The following is a 19,427-nucleotide window of genomic DNA, read 5'->3' on the forward strand; positions in this document are numbered from 1 at the left end:
CAAGGAGCTTGTTCAGCCGACGCAAGTCCATGATGGGTTTCAATGCCCCGTCCTTTTTCGGGATCAAAAAATAAGGGGAATACCATCCCTTGTTCCTCTCCGCTACAGGCACCAGTTCTATAGCGCCTTTCTCCAGGAGGGATAGGATTTCCTGCGCAAGGAGCGGGCCCGGATGCTTCAAAGAGCTTCCCCGGTGGATTGTCGTGAGGCCGACTGCCCTAAGGGAAGACAGTAGCCGTGGGCTATGATCTCCAGAACCCACACATCTGAAGGAAGGAACAAGTTACTTACCTGTAACTGTCGAATGGGCTCTCGGACGGCCGGGCAGGTTTGCCACCCGGTGACAATGCATGATGCAGCCGGAGAGCCATCTGGAAATGGAAGTCTTCGAGAGAGCCTTCCCTTGATTCACAGACCCAAAGTTCACAAAAAGTTGTGACGTCTTCCGAAAACTCTTCGTGCGGTCCACGTAGAACTTCAGCACTCTAGCTACATCCAGCGAGTGCAAAGTCCTCTCGGCCGGCGTCGAAGGAAAGAAAACTGGTAACACCAAGGGGTCGTTGAGGTGGAAGTCCGACGGCACCTTGGGCATGAAGGAGGGGTGCGTCCTCAGCACCACCCTCGTGTCATGAAAAGACAAGTATGGAGGCTTGCAAGATAGGGCCTGAATCTCTCCCACTCGTCGTGCAGAGGTGATGGCCACGAGGAACACCTTTATCGTCGTCGCCGCCGACGAGATGACTCGTCGTCCCATAGAGTCCAACTTCCTGCCCTCGCTGTCCGGCGGAGAAGTGGAAGTTGAAGCCCCCGCTGCCTTCTTCTTAGCCACTGCCGAGACGACCGAGTCCGGCGTGGGCTGGGCCCTAAGGCACAAGGGGGCGGCATCGGGGACTCAGTACTTCTTCTCGTACCTGTCCCTTTTGGTGGGTGTCGTGGCAGGTTTCTTGAGGAGAGCAAGCCCTTCGTCCCAGATGTCGTCGAGTAAAGGCCCCGCGAGGACCGTCTTCCTCTTAGCCTCTCGTCGTTGGTACAGAAACCCCTCTTTTTTCTGTTCTTCAGGGCAGAGCTGGAAGAGCTCGGATGCCCTGGTTATCATGAAGTGGAAAGAGCCAACCTCGTCGGCTGGGGACGCCCGCGGGGGGGTGACGACGGGATGTCCGCTGTGTCATCGCCGCCGTCATCATCCGTCCCCGTCGCCGTATCCTCTCTAGGGTCCGGCGAGGGGGATGAGGGGTCCACCGGTCTCGCAGGCACGAAGAGCAGAGTGGGGTGGACTCTCCTCCGCTTGTTCGGAGGGCTTCCCGACGGGCCTGGTTCTGGCTCCTCCGTCGGGGTGCATGGTAATCTCGTCCTTATCTCGGTACATAAGGATTGGATTGCCAACAAAATGGCCGCCGAGCTATCCTGGGGCTCGGGCAATGGCTGCGACGGACGGGATGGCCGCTCCACTGTACCCTGTTCGTCGTCGCTATCTTCGATCACGTCAGCAGGGACCGCCCCCTGGGATTGAACCTTCTCGAACCTCTCGTTGAGGTTTATGAACCTCTCGTTGAGGCCTATGGACCTTTCGTTGAGGCCCTTTTCGGTCTCCACCAGTTCCTCCTCAGAGGCTGATTTCAAGTCTGTAATGGCCACCCCCCCCCCTCTTTCAGCCGGGGGCTTCACGGGGGTCTTAGCGATGGGCTGGAAAGAGGATTCCCTCCGCGGCGGCAGGGATACTCTGGGCCCAGAGGCCGTTTCCATTGGCGTAGTCTCAGCCGGCTCCGCCAGGGTCGCAGCGACCACTTTGGTAGAGGCCTTAGCCGGGTGGATCAAAGCCCTCACCACCTTAGGTGCGTCCTGGGCCTTTGCCTTGGGGGGAGGGTCAGCGCCTCGCTCCCCCCTTCGAGATCGACCGGGTCTGCTCCAGCGGCCTACCCGGGTTCTCGGACTTCCTCTTCCCTGAACCAGAGCGCTGGCTCGTGGTCGAACGTGCCGGGGAAGTAGCGCACTGCTTGGCAACCGAAGAGCCCGACCGTTCGGCGCTCCCAGAGCCCGCGGACTCGAGGTGCTTGGCCTTCTGTTGGGCCCCCGTCGCCGGGGCGCCCTCAAAGGACTTAGAAGCCCGCTCAGACTATTTCTTCGCCATCTCACTTGCTGTGCCCTTCTCCAGCCAGGGGGCGAGGCGGGAACGACGATCTTGTTTGGTCCGTTCCGAAAGGTTCTTGCAGAACGCACAGTCTTTCTCCACGTGAGTCTTGTCCCCATGGAGGCAGTAGACACATTGCGAATGCTCGTCCTCCTTGAAAACGTTATATAATCCGCATCCAGGGCAGTTCCTGAACAGCTTGGATCCGGGCGTCGAGCTCCCCTTGTCCTGGGCCATGTCCGTTGACGTAGGCCGCAGATCTTCCGGAATCCTCCAAGAAGTGTAAACTCGACGAAAACTTCACCCTTGAGGGGCGTAGAAGAATTCCAAAACGGGTCCCCGTTATCAGAAGTAGAAACAGTGGAGCTTGAGGCTCGATTAAACCGAAAAAATGAGAAATTCTCCTGAAAAAGCGTGAAAACGCAGTAAAAAAAAAAAAAACTCGAGAGCTAAACACGAGGACTCCCAACACTTGAGCGTGCAGTAAAAATCTGAGGATGGCTGCCAGGGGCGGGGCTTAGGGAGAGGGCAGTATGACCCAGAGATCAGTGATTGGTTACTACTAAGAAAGACCGATCAGAAACGAAACTGATACTGATTTTCTCTTTACCGAGGATTCCCAGCCTGACGACGGGGAATATTCATGAGCATGTGAATCCATGCCAGACCCCATGCTGGAGAATGGCTCACTCTAAATCAAAAGCAAGTTAAAACACAGTCTGGTAAAGTATACACACCTCCCTTAATAATTATTAGACAAGTCTAGGTCAAAACATCAATATTTGTCAAAACAGATGTGAGCGCATAACCTAGATGGCACTCCAATAATTCGGTTAAAGGGAGAGAGAAAGACAGTTCATCAAAATAAAACAGTTCCCAACACTTTTCTAAGTTCAAAGCAAGTTAGTGAAGGCAGTAGACACTGTAGAGCCAAAGTTCATAGGCCAGGCCCACTTTGAATGGAGCAAGGCGAAATGTTCCCAAGATCACACAGTTTAAAATGCACTAAAAGTCTTTGCAGAATGTTCAAAAGAGGGTGGGGCGGTTCAAGAGGTAGAGTTAGAAGGTCTGGGGCCAACCCAGTTGGAAAGCCAAGGATTTAAGGGTCACCTTTAGCAATCTGTGGAAAGGGAGGCCAGGCAGAACACTACCTTAAAGAGAGGAAGCTCCAGCAGTGACAGTTGTTCCTGGCAGTGGTTGCAGTTCGTTGTTTCGACCAGGGGAAGAGAGGATCTCGTCGAGGAGGAAACTTGGAGTCGATGCACTGCACAGGGATGAAACCAGCCGCGGAGTTTGTCGGTTAAAAGGTGCATTCCTTTTATTCGTGGTCAAAGTGGTGAAGCTTGGCTATCCGGCCGCCGGGGTGCTTGGCATAGGCGATTCGACCAAGAGACGTCTTTAGAAGGCAAAAGGGGTGAACTGGTTGATCCCACCAGCTCAAAGGAAGAAGACTAGTCCAGCAGAAGATCTCTTGTCGTTGGGAAAGTGGCGAGTTTGTTGCAGCAGGGCTCCACCGGTGGTGTTGTCGTTGCAGATGGCTCAGCTTCTTCCCTCTTCGGATTCTTAGGTCCTGTGGCGACTTCTGAAGTTCGAGTCCCAAAAGCCCTGCTTTTAAGCAGAAAACCCCCCATTCAACAGCCTAGCTGTCACTCAAACATGGCCCAATCAGAACATAGTGCGACTTGCTGGTTTTGGATGTTAAAATCCATGAATACGCTGTGCGCGAAAATGGATTTTAGCGCACACGGCTGGCGCATAAAGTCGCACGCACACACTGTGCGCAAGCCGCGTACGCCACTTGTGCGTTGAATTCAATGAATTACACCCATAGTAGGGCATGCAAGGTGAGGGATAAAATGGGCTAAACCTCTGGAGTGGGACGTTGAATCAGACCTTCACAGTGCTGTTTTACCTCATATTGAGAATTTGTAGAGATGTCATTCCAAGTCACGAGATATTTTCAGAGTTCGGCAAGATAATATCAGGACATCAAAAAGAACACACTTGTACAGGAAGGGTGGTTTGACCAAGATTGTGTACAGGCTAAACCATCTGTACAGGCTAAACCATCTTTCTTCTCTGGCCCTCCTGTAGATAACTTATGTTCGCACTCAAGTAGAGCTCATTCTAAAAACACAATTAAAAGGAAAAAAGATGGTTACTTGAAAACGCAAATGGGAGCGCTTTAGAGGATAATGATAATGGCGATTCCCTTACTTTCTGCAAGCTGGTTTCAGGTGTGGAGGGTAAAAGGGGATGTGACCAACCAGTATAGCATAACTCCTGATGTTTGGTGTAGCCACTTTGCAGATTTATACAGTAGGGGTTCGGATTCCAGCATGCCATCTGGCACTAGTCCAAGCTTGACGTGGGAGGCAAATGGGTTAATAATTAATTTGGATGAGGTTGCCACTGCTATTGATTCTCGGAAGGCTGGCAAAGCATCAGGCCGTGGTAGAATCCCTATAGACATCTTTAAAGAGGAGCCAGCAATTTGGGCCCCAATATTGTGGAAACTATTCTCTGCCTGAATTAATTTAAATAGGGCACCAGAATCTTGGCTATTACCAGAAATCTTCCCTATTTATTAAAAACAGGGGAAACGAAAAGCAGACAAATTACTGGCCAATATTGTTGTTGGATTGTTCTTGGAGGGTTTTAGCCAAGGTGATCCTGAAACATTTACAATCATGGGTGTATGAAAACTGCATTGTTAGCACACTTCATGTGGGGCTCCAAGCTGGTAGGTGTACCATTAACCAGAGTTTTCATTTATATATGATAATCCAGAAGTATACAGTGAAATTATACGCCATACTAGTAGAATTAAAGACAGCGCTTGATAGTGTACCCATGACCTTCGGTGACAGGTACTGGAAAAAAGAAACGGGCCACATGACCTGATCTCACACATACATTTGCTCTACTGCAATAAAAAGGCAGTGGTTAGGCATGGTCTAGCTGGGGAAACTTCAGCTCAGTTTGAGGTCTCTAAAGATGTAAGGCAGGGGTGCGTCTTGCCCCCCTGCTATTTTCGATATTCATTGACAGAGTGATAACGGCTCTGCTACAAGATTGTTTGTAACCCCCGAAAATCGGTCTAGATATCTTCCCCGTCCTTTTTTTGCAGATGATGCTGTGCTGCTGTCCATGTCCCCACAAGTTCTTAGAGCCACAATGGCCGTTTTGAATGAGGAAATGATGGGAGTTGAAATTGCCTTTGAACATCGGCCAAGTCCCTAGTTTTTAGACCAAAGCTTGCTAAATATCAAGACGTGGATATCAGGGTAGACCGCCAAAAGCATGAGCAAGTCGACTTCTACGATTAAGTAGGTAGGTACTCGGTTCCACGAGAACAGGCAATGGACAGCTCAAATGGTCTAAGCTTGTGTGACACTGGAAAAATATAGTGGCGATACCAGAGTGTTTTTTTTTTAATAGGCACGGAATAGGCGAGATTAAACCAGCACTGGAACTATATGAGAAGCAATCCGTTACCTCAGTTATTTGCGGAGCAAAACTCAGGGGTTATGCCAACATGTTAAGTCTGACAAAAGTTGAAAACAGATTCTTGAAAAATGTATTGGTTTTGCCCCAGGGCTCACCTACCAGCATCCACCCTCCCCCCTGCATCTGCCATCTGGGCCCACACTTGCCAGTTGATGGTCTGCCTCAGCCATGCACTTACCTGATGGCCGTTAGACCTCCCTCTTGCTTGGGATGTCTCAGCCCATGAACTCACGTGTTGCCCCCCTCCCGCCCCCCCAAGAGACACCTCTGGCACCCCTCCCCGGACGGGGGCCTTTAGCACTTACCCCACCACCTCCCATCCCCTTTTCTCTCTGCACTTGCACATTCTGAATGTCACAAGGCCTAATAGGACCGCTGTTTGCTTGCGCTCTTATTTATTCCGTCATTTCCATTGTTTATTTGTTCCCTTGCTCCCTTCCCTTTTGCCTTGAGGCACTTTGAAACACTGTCTTGTTATACAAGCGCCATATAAATAACCAATAAATAAATCCATTAGGAGTGTGACCTTTGCCCAATTGACATTGTGGGTTCCCTGAAACCAATATTGTACTGGTTATGGCAATCTCCAGCCCTTGTAAAATTTCGGACCGCGCCGATTTACTTGATGAGTTTGGAAGGGGTAAAGAGCTTATCGTGGGTAGTGCATGTACATAAAACCTCTTAAGTATGTTAGCAAGATTTGTGGATGAGTCCTAAGGGCATTACCAAGGCTGTTGTAAAAAGATTTAAAAGAGAAACATTGGTATCTCATGACTGGAAGATCACGGTAAATATTTGTGATAGGGTGAAATTGGATTTCCGTTACCTTAGAAATAAACCAGACTTTGGTTTCAAACTCTATCTTGATGATCTCAATCCACCATTTGCACGAGCACTTTTTATTAATTTCAGGATGGGCAGCCTTATGCTGACCGCCTTCACCACCTTCACCAAATCTTGGGGCATTAACAATTCAGGTATCTGCCGTCTCTGCGGCCCTAGTGATGAAACAAATTAATTTCCTCTTCCTATGTCCGCAGCTTAGAGCCCTGAAATGTGCTTATATAAAGCCAATAAGAGTAGGAGGAATTGTTTCGGCTCCTGCAGCATTAGAGTTCTGAAAACAACTGGATGACTTGGACAAAGGTATAAAATAGAAGGGTACCTGTAATACCGAAGGTCCTCCATGTAAGTAATGCAGTAATAAAAATTGACCTCAGTGATGAGGTTGGAAAGATACCACTAACACAATATTTCCATACAAAAAATGTATTTATTACAAAGAACAAATATCTATGCCGTTTGCTTATAAAAACCACAATAAATCGCATACATTTGACATCATCCGTTTCATTCCACCATTCATACACATAGTCACTGGCACACTGACTTGGACAAAGTACATAGGGTGGCCAAGTTCATACACTGTGCTTGGCTGTTAAGGCCCAAAATACAGCAGGGATCATGTTTCTGGCCATGAGGAATGTGTTTTCTTTTATTATTAGAATGTATGCATGTGTGTGATTTATAGTTGTTTGATACCAACGTATAGATAGATATATGTATGTATTATATAAATGCATTGAGAGGAGTGAACAGTGGGTCAGCGGTCTCGGAGTGGCAGGGGTGTTCCCTGCCGAACAAGTGACAGGCATGGGGGCAGGAGAGGGAACAGGGGTTGTTAGGGAGTCCCTTACATTAGAAGCAGCAAGGAAAGGGCCTTGCCAAGGACACCTAATTTCCCTGCACTGCCAAAACTGGGCCTGGTGAACCAGGCTTCAGTCAATGGGTCCTGCAGAGAAATCGCAAAGAATCTGTAGGACAGGCTTAGTATGCATGACAGGACATGACAGGATCTGTAGGCGTCCTGGGTATCATTCACATCACAGCATCAAAGACTGCATAAACCCAAGGTCTTAGAGGGCGACAAAGAAGAAAATTACAGTCAGTAAAACCCAAATATGCACCGGTGGGCACAAAAATAAAAAACAACTGGGGCTCTTGCAGCTACGTCACTTCAGTTGACAGTCTAGCCCATGATGAAGCAAGTCTAAAGCCACACCAGCACTGGATGAGTAATCACCTGGCAAAGGCATCCATTAGGAATTGATGCCCATAGTTTAGGGTTACTGTGCTGATACTTCTGAAAAGATTTCTTGGAGGCGAACAAATTTGTAAGCTTTAGAGTGGTCATTACAGTATGAAAATAATTCAGTGGAAAGTGAGGTAGGCCAAGGGAAGGAGACGGACCAAATGGTGACCTTTCCACAATGTATTGCTCTAATGATAAGAAAGGGCCTCCCTGTCCCTATTCTAAGGGTTTGCCCTTCCTAACAAAAACGAAGTGAGGTGCTCATCTTCAATAGTGTGGTCCAAAGCAATAGTCTGTCCTGTGACCCAAAGCTAATCTGTGCTGACCATACCACTAAGCAAAACAACAAAGAGTGTCCCAGGATAATGACTCCCTGCTCCTGAACAAGCTTTCTAAGCTTCAGTAAGTTATTCTTAAATAGTTCTTATGTGATTTCTCGAATCAGTTGTTTCAGTTCTTCTAGGGGTCTCTTTCACCTCCGGAGTATCCCCTTTTGCTCCTTGATAAAAGTCACTTGGTTTGCCAATTGAGGGTAACGCGTTTGTCTTGGAAGCAAGACATCAAATATATAACAGGTTTGAATCCCGGTCTCGCGCTTAGAAACTGGTCTCAGGTATTAAGCATGTTACAAAAGAACAAGAATTATAACTATAATGTCAACTTGCAGGGTCTCTGTTACTTTCTTCACTTAGGTTTGGATGCTGTGATCCTCTATATTTCTTATTCAGATGGTTCTTTCCCTATTCACTGCCCTTGATTCTTGTCTGTTCACTGGGACAAGTTGATTGGGTCCCTAAGTGCTCGTTAATGGTTTTAAGCATTAACCATTCACTGGGACGAGTTAGGATGAGGATTATATCTATATCCGTTTTCCCCCTGCCGGGGTCTCCCGCCACTCCCATTGCCTTCTTCACTACGGGCTGGCATCACCGGGTCTTCCTGCAGGGTCGGGATCTCTCTTGGAGTATGGACGTATCCAGAGTTCACTCCTTCCTGCTGTTCGTTCTCGCGGCTTTGCAGAGCCAAGGATGTAGCGGTCTCTGCGTTGTTTAAGGACTGCACAGTCCACCTCTCCAGGGCTATCTTTTGGGGCCCTGGGCACAGACATCTTTGGGGCCCCTCTCAACAAAACCAAAGGAATGAAGTGTTCAAGAATATCTGGTCGCACCCCTCGTGACAATAGGTTGATATGCTGCCTTGCACCATTCCAAATAAGCATGTTTACTCCTTTTAAGTCCCCTTACCCTCTTCATTCTTGCTGTAATCAGAAAGATAAACAAGTAGCATTTGAAGGCCAACATTAGCAGTCTATGAAGAGGTTACATCTGTTTTAGTATAAATACAGGATGCAGCTTGTAGGACCATATATAAAAGGTACATGCAACCCAGAATAGACAGAGAACTCACATTAGCTGCCTCACAGAATGCAAAAGTGCTCAAGCATGGATAGAGGAGACCAATTGGAAGGAAGGAGAAAGCGACACACATCATAGCATGGATAGTGGATGCAGATTAGAAGCTACGGGGAAGGGATCTGTATCCAGACAGACAGATTATAAGTGTGACACGGTTTTAAAATAGTGCTGTCATTAGAGATCAAAAGGAACAAGGGCCTGTGGTGTGCAATATATCAATGCTCACTATTATAGTGGAACCAACACTATAGCCAGTGAAACCATGAGTGAGGCTTTTTTGAAGATCACGCCCAGAGGAGGAAGACACTCTGAAGGGCTGACAATTTTGAAAGGTTTAGGGACTGACAATTTTGAAAAGTTAGGTAATACAAGATTAAATGAGATGCCCAGGATCACACATTGATTAAGGAGTGAAGCTTGCATTTGAACACTTTCTTTTTCAGTTCTGATCATAAACTAAAATAATCTAATTTTATAAAACTGACCTGTAAAGTGCACACATCACATTACCAAACATGACCATTTTTCAAAACAGAATATTATAGAAGGGTGTTATGCAAAATGGGCATGATTCTAGCTTCATTCTCTCCATCATCAAGGGAAGTATACAAGTACCTTCATAACAATCGATGTGATTTAACAGATTTAATCTGGGTTTGTTGTATTTTAAAGCTTTTAATACTTCCAAAACAATGGTTTATGAAATTGTCATTTATAAACGTACAGAAAAACCTTTGAATCTTACAAAAAAACCATACCGTTTTTTGTGTCAAACGAAGAGACCTTAAAACATGCTTCCAGAGGCCTGCAACATCTCCACTGCTCTATTCTGCCCACCGCCCCTCCCACTCAAATGGCCTACATAAGAATAAAGATCAAGTAACGGGCTAAACGATGGCATCAGCATGCTTGAAGGCAAACCTCACAGAAGACAGCACAGTAATGTAAGAGATATTAGATGATTTGACCAGGATCACTGTATCGTCGGCTGGCAAAGCCACGATACAAGCATAAATGCTTTGGTTGCATAGTCTTGAATTTGGATACTTATTCACCTCTTGGACTAAAAGTTTATGCTCATTGTTCGAGGCGATTGCCTAGGTTTTACAACACCCAATCTGAACAAACCATAACATGTTAGGTTTTATAACAACCCCTTATCTGGTGAAGGTACATTGCTGATAGCACCTGTTGTGCTGCAAAACCAAGTACATAGGCAGGCAGGTTTATAAACTTCAGACATAGTAAAGGCTCAACCTGCCTAACTGTAATGTGCTATTCTAATCTTGCGTATGAACACATCTCTGCACTGAGTGCTAAATACACCGAGCTAACTTTTGGACCATTGTGGCACTCAATTTATCAATATGCATTTCAATTTAGCTATTGCACACAATCAACATAATTCCTACAGGACTTGTGCCGTACGGAACAAACTATGTATACCACAGTGAACACAAAGCATTACATGATGAATTGATCAAGGCAGAATGTACTTGTCAAACCAGACGGGCAATAGGTTTAGAGCCTCAGCAGAATGCCATGAAATAACCTGGCATGTGCTATTTAAGTCTGGTGAACAATGGAATCTTACTTCTTTAGATCAGGAAGCTTTGTGGGGGCCTCCTCCAAGGCAGGGGCCTGTGGCAAGCGCCCCTTTTACCCTCCCATAAAAACATCTCTGCACCTCTCCTGGGTCACGCCACTGCTTCTTCCGAGATCAGGCATTCACGGTGTAGTGTCCTGGCAAGGACAGGAGCTCCGATGGATGGGCCAATAAGCATGCGCGAACCTCGCAAATCCGCAGTAGAGATCCCGGGAAGCGGCAGTCCGCCGCAGGAAAGGAATAAAGGAAATTTAACCTACCAAAGGCTCCTGTCTTCATTACAGGCCTGGGCCTGTTATATGTAAAGTTGTTCCTGCATGTTCCCACTGTATGCTGTCCTCCACTGAGAATCAAAGCTGAAAGAATCCACATGAACTGGACAATGGCGACGAGGATGGCATTCCTCCTTTGAAAGTAAGAAAATGCAGAGGGCCTTGTAGTAATGCAAACTGCAGAAGAGGTTGAGAATTGGTGCCATAATTTGCTGACTGCCAAAATGTCAGAAACTGAAGAACCAGGTAGCGCTGCAGCTTTTTGCCGGCCTGGAGCATTTGACATGGGTGACCAGCAAGCCTTGGGGCCCCGATGGGAAAGATGGATCTGGAGATTCAAAAATTACTTGCATGCCCACGACGAAACCGTGCCGAAAAAGTTTGCTAGGCGGCTGCTGGAGAATCTGGTGGGAGATGAAGTGGAAGATCTCATTCCCACCTTCCCTCCTGAAGATGTCACAACATACAAAGCCCGTAAGTAGGTGCTCAGCAACTACTTTTGACCCCCAGCGCAATATTTAACACAAGAGACACACATTCAACGTGGCATGCCAGATGGCGGGTGAGCCCATGGATGTCTTTGCCAGCCACCTTCGTAAACTAGTGGCGCACTGAGAATTCCACAAGTTCGCAAATGTGGAAGCCATCAGACTGAGGATCATAGGAGGATGCTTGTCCTCATCATTCAGAATAAAACTTTGTGAACCGCTTCCTCTAGCAACTATCCAACAACAAATGGCTAGGATGGAGTCCCAAGCAGAAAACAAAGCATCACAAATTGAAACCACCAAGACTCTGGGACGAGAACAAGAATATCAAGTCTTGTCAGAAGCTTCAGCTCGAGTCAGGCCTACAAACAACAGCGCGCCCAGATGGCCCCCTTCATACGGAAGATGCTACCAGTGTGGCTTTTAATTCCTTCACCAGGAAGGTATGAAATGCCCTGCATTTGGGCAAGTGTGGCAGAGACAACCACTTGGTGGTTCTCTGCAATTTTCTACCCAGACGTTCACAGGGGTACAACTCCATGTCATATAGATCAGAGTCCGGCACACAGCAATGCTTCAAAGAGAGATGCAGGTACAAGGAGAGACCTTGAGAGACATGTCAGGCAAGTGACCGGAAGACCTCCGTCGCCCTCACCCTCTACAGATGGCACCCAACAGGATTATGCATATATGATGAATGGAATGACCTCAGCATCGGAGGGCAACATCACTTTACTGGTGGGTGATCATCAGGCTAAGTTCCTCATCGATACCGGCGCCACCCTAAACATCATGTGCATATATCGGAATATTGCAGGATGGCGTCTCCACCCCAGTTAAGGTAATCTGATCTCAGAGTTTTACAGTGGCCCGCGAGAGGTCCTGTCCTGTGCAGAACCACAGGAAGTTCTACACAACAATCTGTTACAAGGAAAAAGGTGTGCAAGCTGAATTTCAAGTACTGCAAGGGGAAGTCCCTGGAAGCAACCTACTTGTGCGCACCACAGCTCTTGAGATCCTACACAATGCAACATGGACTTTCAGTCCATGTCAGTCCAAAGCTCTCCCGTCTTTGTTCGAGGGCATCAGATGCCTCAAGGGAGACCCTGTGACGCTTCGCATTGAGGAATCCATAGCGCCCGTGGCTCAGCACCCAAGGAGAATACCAGTTCACTTGTAACCCTTTGTTGAAGAAGAAATACAGTGGTTGCTGAAGGCAGGAATAATTCAACCCGCTGATGGTCCGACGCCTTGGGCGTCCCCCATAGTGGGTGTACCCAAGGGAGGATCCTTCAAAAAGATACGCATATGTGTGGACATGCGACAAGCGAACAAGGCCATTGAGCGTCAGAGGCATCCCGGAATGCACCTGGATGATGAGATCAGCCTGCTGAACAGGGCAAAAATGTTATTGAAGCTGGGCTTGAACAAAGGTTATCATCAGATCATGATAGACCTACAGTCCCGATACACCACCACGTTTGCTACACCAATTGGGCTCTTCAGACACAAGAGATTCAGTTTTGGCATATGCCCAGCAGCTGAAATATTTCAAGAGCGGGTGCAGAGAGTGATTTGGCACATTAGCAACTGTTTCAACTACAGTGATGATATCCTGGTGTTTGTAGTCACCAAGTATGCATGGCGCTTGGAGAGGCCAGCCTGCCAATCACCTGGGATAAGTGTGTGTTTCACAAGTCTCGCCTTAAATTCTATGGACACATCTTCTCACACTAAGGCATGAGCCTGGATCCAGGCAAAGCAGCCACCATCTCCAAGATTTCAGCTTCCCAAGATGTCAGTGAAGTCCGGTCTTTTCTAGGAATGGTCAGCTAATGCAGCCAATATCTCTGAGACTTTGCGACCACCAGTGTCCCACTCAGGGAACTCACCAAGCAGGGCAGAGCAGGGAATTCCTATGGTCTCAGCAATGTGAGGAGGCATTCACACAAAGACATTGCCTCAGCTGAACGCATGGCCTACTTCAACCCAAACATGTACACGGAAGTGACTGTAGATGCCAATTAAGTTGGTCTGGCGGAGATCCTGGTGCAACACGGGCAAGAATACCCCAGAACAGTGATTGCCTATGCCAGCAAGAGCCTGTCGGAGGGAGAAATAAGATATTTGCAACCTGAAAAAGAGGGTCTGGCCATCGGATGGGCTTGCAAGCATTTTCAGATGTTTCTCCTAGGCAAGCCCTTCACAATTGTGATGGATCACCAAGCTCTAGCGACCATCTATGGAAGCTTTAAATGCAAGATGCTGCCACAGATAGAGTGATGGGGCCTGCGATTGCAGGATTTTGACTATACCATTTTTCACAAACTGGGAAAGGAATACAACCCGATGGATTTCATGCTGGGGTATACCCTCTTGGACACTTCCACCAACAACTCAATGGCAGAGGAGTATTTGAACTTCCTCCCCCATCACGGGCCCCCAAGTGCCATTACTGCAACAATTATCCTGGAGAACACGGAACAGGACACTATGCTGTTGTGAGTACAGAACCTGATTAGGTCTGGAAGGTGGAGAGATACAGACTTCCCAAACAGACAGGCGGGTGACTGTGCCGTGACAGAACTTCAAGCCTTCAGGAACGTAAGAGAGGAATTATCAGTATATGCAGAAGGGCTTGTCATGAAAGGACACAGAATATTGATCCCAATGGATTTGCAGCAGCAAGTCATAGACCTAGCCCATGAAGGACACCGGGGGGTGGTGGCCACAAAGAGACAGTTGAGACACCATGTGGTTCCCAGGACTAGATCAGAAGGTGGAACGCACGATTGGAGCCCATCACCTGTGGCAGCGCACATCCAAGCCTAATACCCGGAACCCTTAAAGATGTCCGACATGTCAGCGCTCCCATGGACTCAGATGGCGATTGATTTTTTTGGCCCGTTCGGGCAGAGCAAGTACTGGCTGGTCATTGTGGAGGAGTATTCGCGATTCCCACTAGTACACATGGTATCATCCACGGCTGGCAGTGCTGTTATACCAGTGTCAGATAGCATCTTCTCAGCATGGGGCATTCCTGAAGTCCTCAAGTCAGACAATGGTCTGCCATTCAGCAGCCTGAAGTTTGCGAAATTCATGGAATCCACCGGCATCCACCACAGAAAGATTACTCTCCTCTGGCCACAGGCAAACAGCATGTTGGAGCGATTCATGGGCAGCCTCAAAAGAGTCCTCCAACAGAACGAGCTAAAATCTCTGTCACTCAATCAAGCCCTGTGCAACGTGTTGCGCGACTCCAGGAACTCTCCTCATGGCACGACTAAAGTGTCCCTCACAGTTGTTATTCGGCAGGAGAATTAGAACCAGACTTCCTTACCTGGCAAATGATGCGAAAAAAGATGCAGAACAGGCCTGAGAGACAGACGCAAGAAACAGGACATGAAGGCATATGCTGATAGCCGGAGACAAGCCAAGAGCTCCAACCTGCAGATAGGAGACCAGGTGCGCGTCTATAGAAGTCAGGAAAGGAAGCCAGACTCTAGCTTTGATTCAGACTACCTAACAGTATCCAGTGTCAATGGAACAATGGTGACTGCCCGATCACCTAACAAGTTGGTCACTCAAAATGTCTCCCAGTTGAAGGTGTACAAGGAAGAGGGTCAAGAACATGAGAGAGACAACTCAGTGACCTAAGGTATAATGACCCTGTGAGAGAAGAGACTGAAGAAGAGCCAGAAGGTAGAAACACTTGTGTACGAGCGCAATAGAAATAAAATATCAGTCAGTCAGTCAGGCCAGGCCGGCCAGATGCATTAGAATACTAGTGCGTCAAATTGAAGAAATGTAAAGACAGAACTGTGACTTTGTTTTGCACGTCAGGGGGAGATGTAGTGCCCTGGCAAGGACACAGTTAACGGATCCTTGGAGCACCAACGGATGGGCCAATAAGCATGTGTGAACCTGGCGCATGCAGAGTATAGAGCCCTTCCATTGAGAATCAGAGCTGAAGAAATCCACAGGAACTGGACACACGGCATGACTTCTAGCACTCGCCGTGCTGTCTTTCGTCAGCTTGTCGAATCCTCTGGACTGAGAATCTCCTAGGTTTCAGCAGCTTCTTCTTCCTTCTTGCTCCTTAGAAACTTCTGGGCTTCACGTTACCTCAACGCTAGTCCTTCTTCCCTTTTAATTTGCATTTCCTGGGTCCTCCCCAGCCTCCCAGGTTTCAGCAGCTTTCTCTCCCTTCTTGCTCCTTAGAAACTCCGGGGCTTCATGTTACCTCAACGCTAGTCCTTCTTCCCCTTTTAATTTGCATTTCCTGGGTCCTCCCCAGCCTAGGACTGTAGTCCTTTCTTTCTCTCAAGCACTCTTTATTACTCTCGATCTTCATCTTCCCAGTATGGTTGACTTCGAACTATTAATCTCTATGCCTTCTTTACTCTTATTCTCAGTATTTTTTACTTCAAGTTGTGGTTTGTTATTGATGTTACAATAGCAAACAGGAATCTGTTCAATATGATGTTTTTGATATTTTGATGTTAGGAGGGGCTCATACGAAAGGAGGCTAGGGGTTCCTTGATGGAACGTGAATTCTTGTCCACGAGTCTCTCCCAGTGAGGTCCTGCTTACTGCCACCCCTACTGGGAATACCTCATAGTAGGCTCACCGCCCTAGCCTCACAAGGAAGGGTTCCTCTCTGAGGGGAACTGACAAGGACCCTCGATTCGTCACAAAAGAGTTATATAGGAGGTGTGAGATGTGCCAGTAAGACAACCTGCAATAAAATACTAAATTACTGGAGCTCAGTCAACAATGATCTGGCAATTATGTCATACAAAAATAACTTCTTACCAACTGCTTGATCTTCTAGGAAAGGTCTCACTTTTTTCTATTCCAGCTATTTCATGCAGGGGAGCCTTTAAAAGTAAATCAAACATGTTCTAAGAAACTATTCTTGATTACAATTCATAGAAACAGCAATACGAAAAGAAAAAAGTTCTAAGACCTTACCAATTGCAAACCAGGCCCAGGAATTCGAGTGCTTGTAGGAAAAGAGGCAATGCTAACTCTTCTGAGTGACTGCTAAAAAAAGGAAAATCAAAGTTAACCAAGCTGTATTCTTAATAAATTGGGAAGCACAAATGTGCATGTTACTGACTGAGATAATCATAATAAGAGTGTACAGTATAGGGACCTTTCTAGAAAATATTCTTATTGCAAATTATGTTTGTTTTTTCATTTGTAAAGCGCTCCAGACCCGAAGGTATCGGGGCACAAGGTTACAGGTAAGTTCTCAGCTTAGTTACACAATAGATAAATTAACAATACAGATATATATATATGCACAGGAAACAGTCACAGTATAGCAGGCGACAAAAAGTTATACATTTCGTTGCTGTCAACATTATGGTATTTTATAGCTAGTGGGAACAAGGCTGGGGTTAGATATCGGAAGATTTGAGCCAGGTGGTACATTTGGATCCGAAGTTCTGATATGGTTGATCTTCTCGGATTGCAGGAGGCATGGAGTTCCAGAGCTGGGCCGCTTTTATAGGGAAGCTATTACCATCTACCTTGGATAGTTTAAATCTAGGGACAAGGAGGGTGTTGCTATGGGCTAGTCTGGAAGGTCTGATGGAGGTCCTTTTGTGAAATCTGTCAGCAAGATAGCTAGGGGCAGCATTGATCGGTTTAGGTCGAAATGACCGAAAAAAAAAGGTCGAAACGACCAAAAGTTCTAAAAATGCTACCACCAAAGGATCGAACACCAAAAGTTCGATCCTCTGGTGGTAGCATTAGAAAAAAAACGGGCATTGCCCCGCTCACTATATATGTGGTATAGTGAGCGGGGGCTGCGGGGGACACCCCTGCAGCCGTCCGTGGGGAAAAAAAAAAAAAATGAGGCTGCGGGGGTGTCGGTGTTCGGTAAATATTTCACAAGTGTATGTGCTTCTGGAATTATAGATTTGATTGAACAGGCCTTATGGCGTGTATACAGGGAGATCCCCTGACAACTCCTCTGTGTAATGGCAAGCACCTAAGAATTACAATGGGAGCCAAAATTATGTCACTGTGTGAATATATAGAAAAATAATGTAATTGAAGTCATTCCCTGGATAAATCACCAAGCAGTTCTACTACTGGTGCTGAATCTCTCAAGACAAAAGGGGAAAAGGTTATCATCTGCAACCCCTTTGCCCACCTTTAAGTTGCCCATTGAAAATGACAAAGGTACATCTTGAAGCATGAATACAATAGAAACACCACTGAAGGGAATCTAGCAAATATACATGTTAAACATACATTTTCATTTTGCAAGCAGTTTAGATATGGGAAAGTTAAACAGCTTGTCTTTTAAATTTAGTTTTGGAATGTGTTTTGAGATGCTCACGTGTCTATTAGGGGGCGGTATCTGTTTTCAATAAAGGAGAAGTAGAAAGACTTAGAAAGGCAGGAGTGTTCTGATTTAATTAGCTTTTTTTAAATAAAATGATAGCTTTATCCTGAGCCCTCATTCACTAACACATGGTGGATGTGCACTCAGTAAATCAAATGGTGATGCATCAACTTTAAGTCTATTTTTAGGTTATTGCCATTTTGACCATTCAAGTGACCAGTCTATTGATTATTATTCATTGTAGTCACCATTGACATTGTAATTTTCAAAGATGCATAATTTTCTTTATGTTGAAATTGATTTAATGGGCCTCATTACTAGTTTTCCGGTCTGGAAACAACGGTGCCGGTAGGCTTGCCGGCACTGTGATTTCCAGACCAGCAAACTACGTGTTCAGCTGGCGGGTGCATGCACACAGTGCCGGTGCATCTGTCCTCCCCATTCCCATTGAGTCCAATGCGACTCGAATGGGGAGTTTCTTATTCTGGCGCCTGGCCGGAGAGACCGCCGGGGCCGTAATGCCCCAGGGACTCCCCATCGCCAGGCACCGGAAAAAAACAACTCCGGTGGCAGCCGTGCCATTTATTCCGGCACGGCTCCCGCCGGGGTCGTAATGATCCCCAATGATTTCTATTTTATTGATAAATAGACCTTCTGCGCAACCTGATGTGCTTCTTGTCTCGAAACGTGCGGGAGTTTGTAGGGAACCAATGTTTGGTAAATTGGGGGTCCCAGGGTCAGAAATAAAATGTGATTAAATAAATCCAAACTGTGCGCACCTGCTTTGGGCTGGGTAAAAAAAATGCCCCTGAACTAGAGGTCAAAAACATCCTACGCGGTCAACTTGTCCAAATGTCATACAATTTCTCCTTCACACTCTCCTGCTTCTACATTGCCTCTATCTTCCTTTTGCCATGCCTCAGTCCTCTGTACCTCATGTCTGCTGTGCTGCCCTGTTCTCCGTGCAAAAATACAATTATTTGGACACCACATGGGTAATAAAATCCTGCAACTAAGAGGAAGAGGGTGTGATCAATGATCTCCATTTGCTGGTAATCTCTGAATACACAAACGTCGGTGTTGGTGCAATTAATTAACCAATACTTGGTGAGACATCAACAGGCAAGTTACATTTGTCATAAAAGTGTAAACATGTTGGTGCAGAAGGTGCAATTCTTGTGAGTTCACTAAAGCCTCTTAAATATTTGTTCCAACACATTTAAATGGAAGGGATACTTTTATCGAATTATCAATCCACAGATGTAATTTATTGGTTATATTGTCCTAGCAATGTTTACTATGCAGGACAAGCTATAGGGTCTGCCAATGCTAGAATTGGAGAAAATCATTACCAGATCAGGACAGGTTTACAGTCCACCAAACTCTTAAAATGTTGCTTTCTAGAAGTATACCGGCAAAGATATTCGACAATAAAAAATAAAATAAATAAAAAGCATTTTCGAGGCTCAATGGGAAATCTGTAAAACTATAAAGGAAATAATCATTTTGGCTTCAGGTTTTAAATGGTATATTTGGATCTAAATGAACGGCAAGA

The 19,427-nt window shown here is 46.5% G+C and overlaps 1 protein-coding gene across 3 annotated transcripts in view; it reads right to left on the reverse strand.

Annotated features, from left to right (window-relative positions):
• Window positions 1-19,427, reverse strand: part of IRAG2 (inositol 1,4,5-triphosphate receptor associated 2) — a 2,448,326-nt gene that overhangs the window by 314,313 nt on the left and 2,114,586 nt on the right. For 2 of the 3 annotated variants that reach the window (XM_069628487.1, XM_069628485.1), the window contains 2 exons: window positions 16,486-16,557; window positions 16,327-16,391 (listed from right to left, as the gene is read on the reverse strand). In XM_069628487.1, coding sequence (XP_069484588.1) covers window positions 16,327-16,391; window positions 16,486-16,557 — 137 coding nt within the window. The remainder of the gene's footprint in view (window positions 1-16,326; window positions 16,392-16,485; window positions 16,558-19,427) is intronic. The other variant, XM_069628486.1, reaches the window with a different exon arrangement.

This window comes from Ambystoma mexicanum, chromosome 12, assembly GCF_040938575.1.
Source record: "Ambystoma mexicanum isolate Mex_15411 chromosome 12, UKY_AmexF1_1, whole genome shotgun sequence".
Classification (NCBI taxonomy): domain Eukaryota; kingdom Metazoa; phylum Chordata; class Amphibia; order Caudata; family Ambystomatidae; genus Ambystoma; species Ambystoma mexicanum.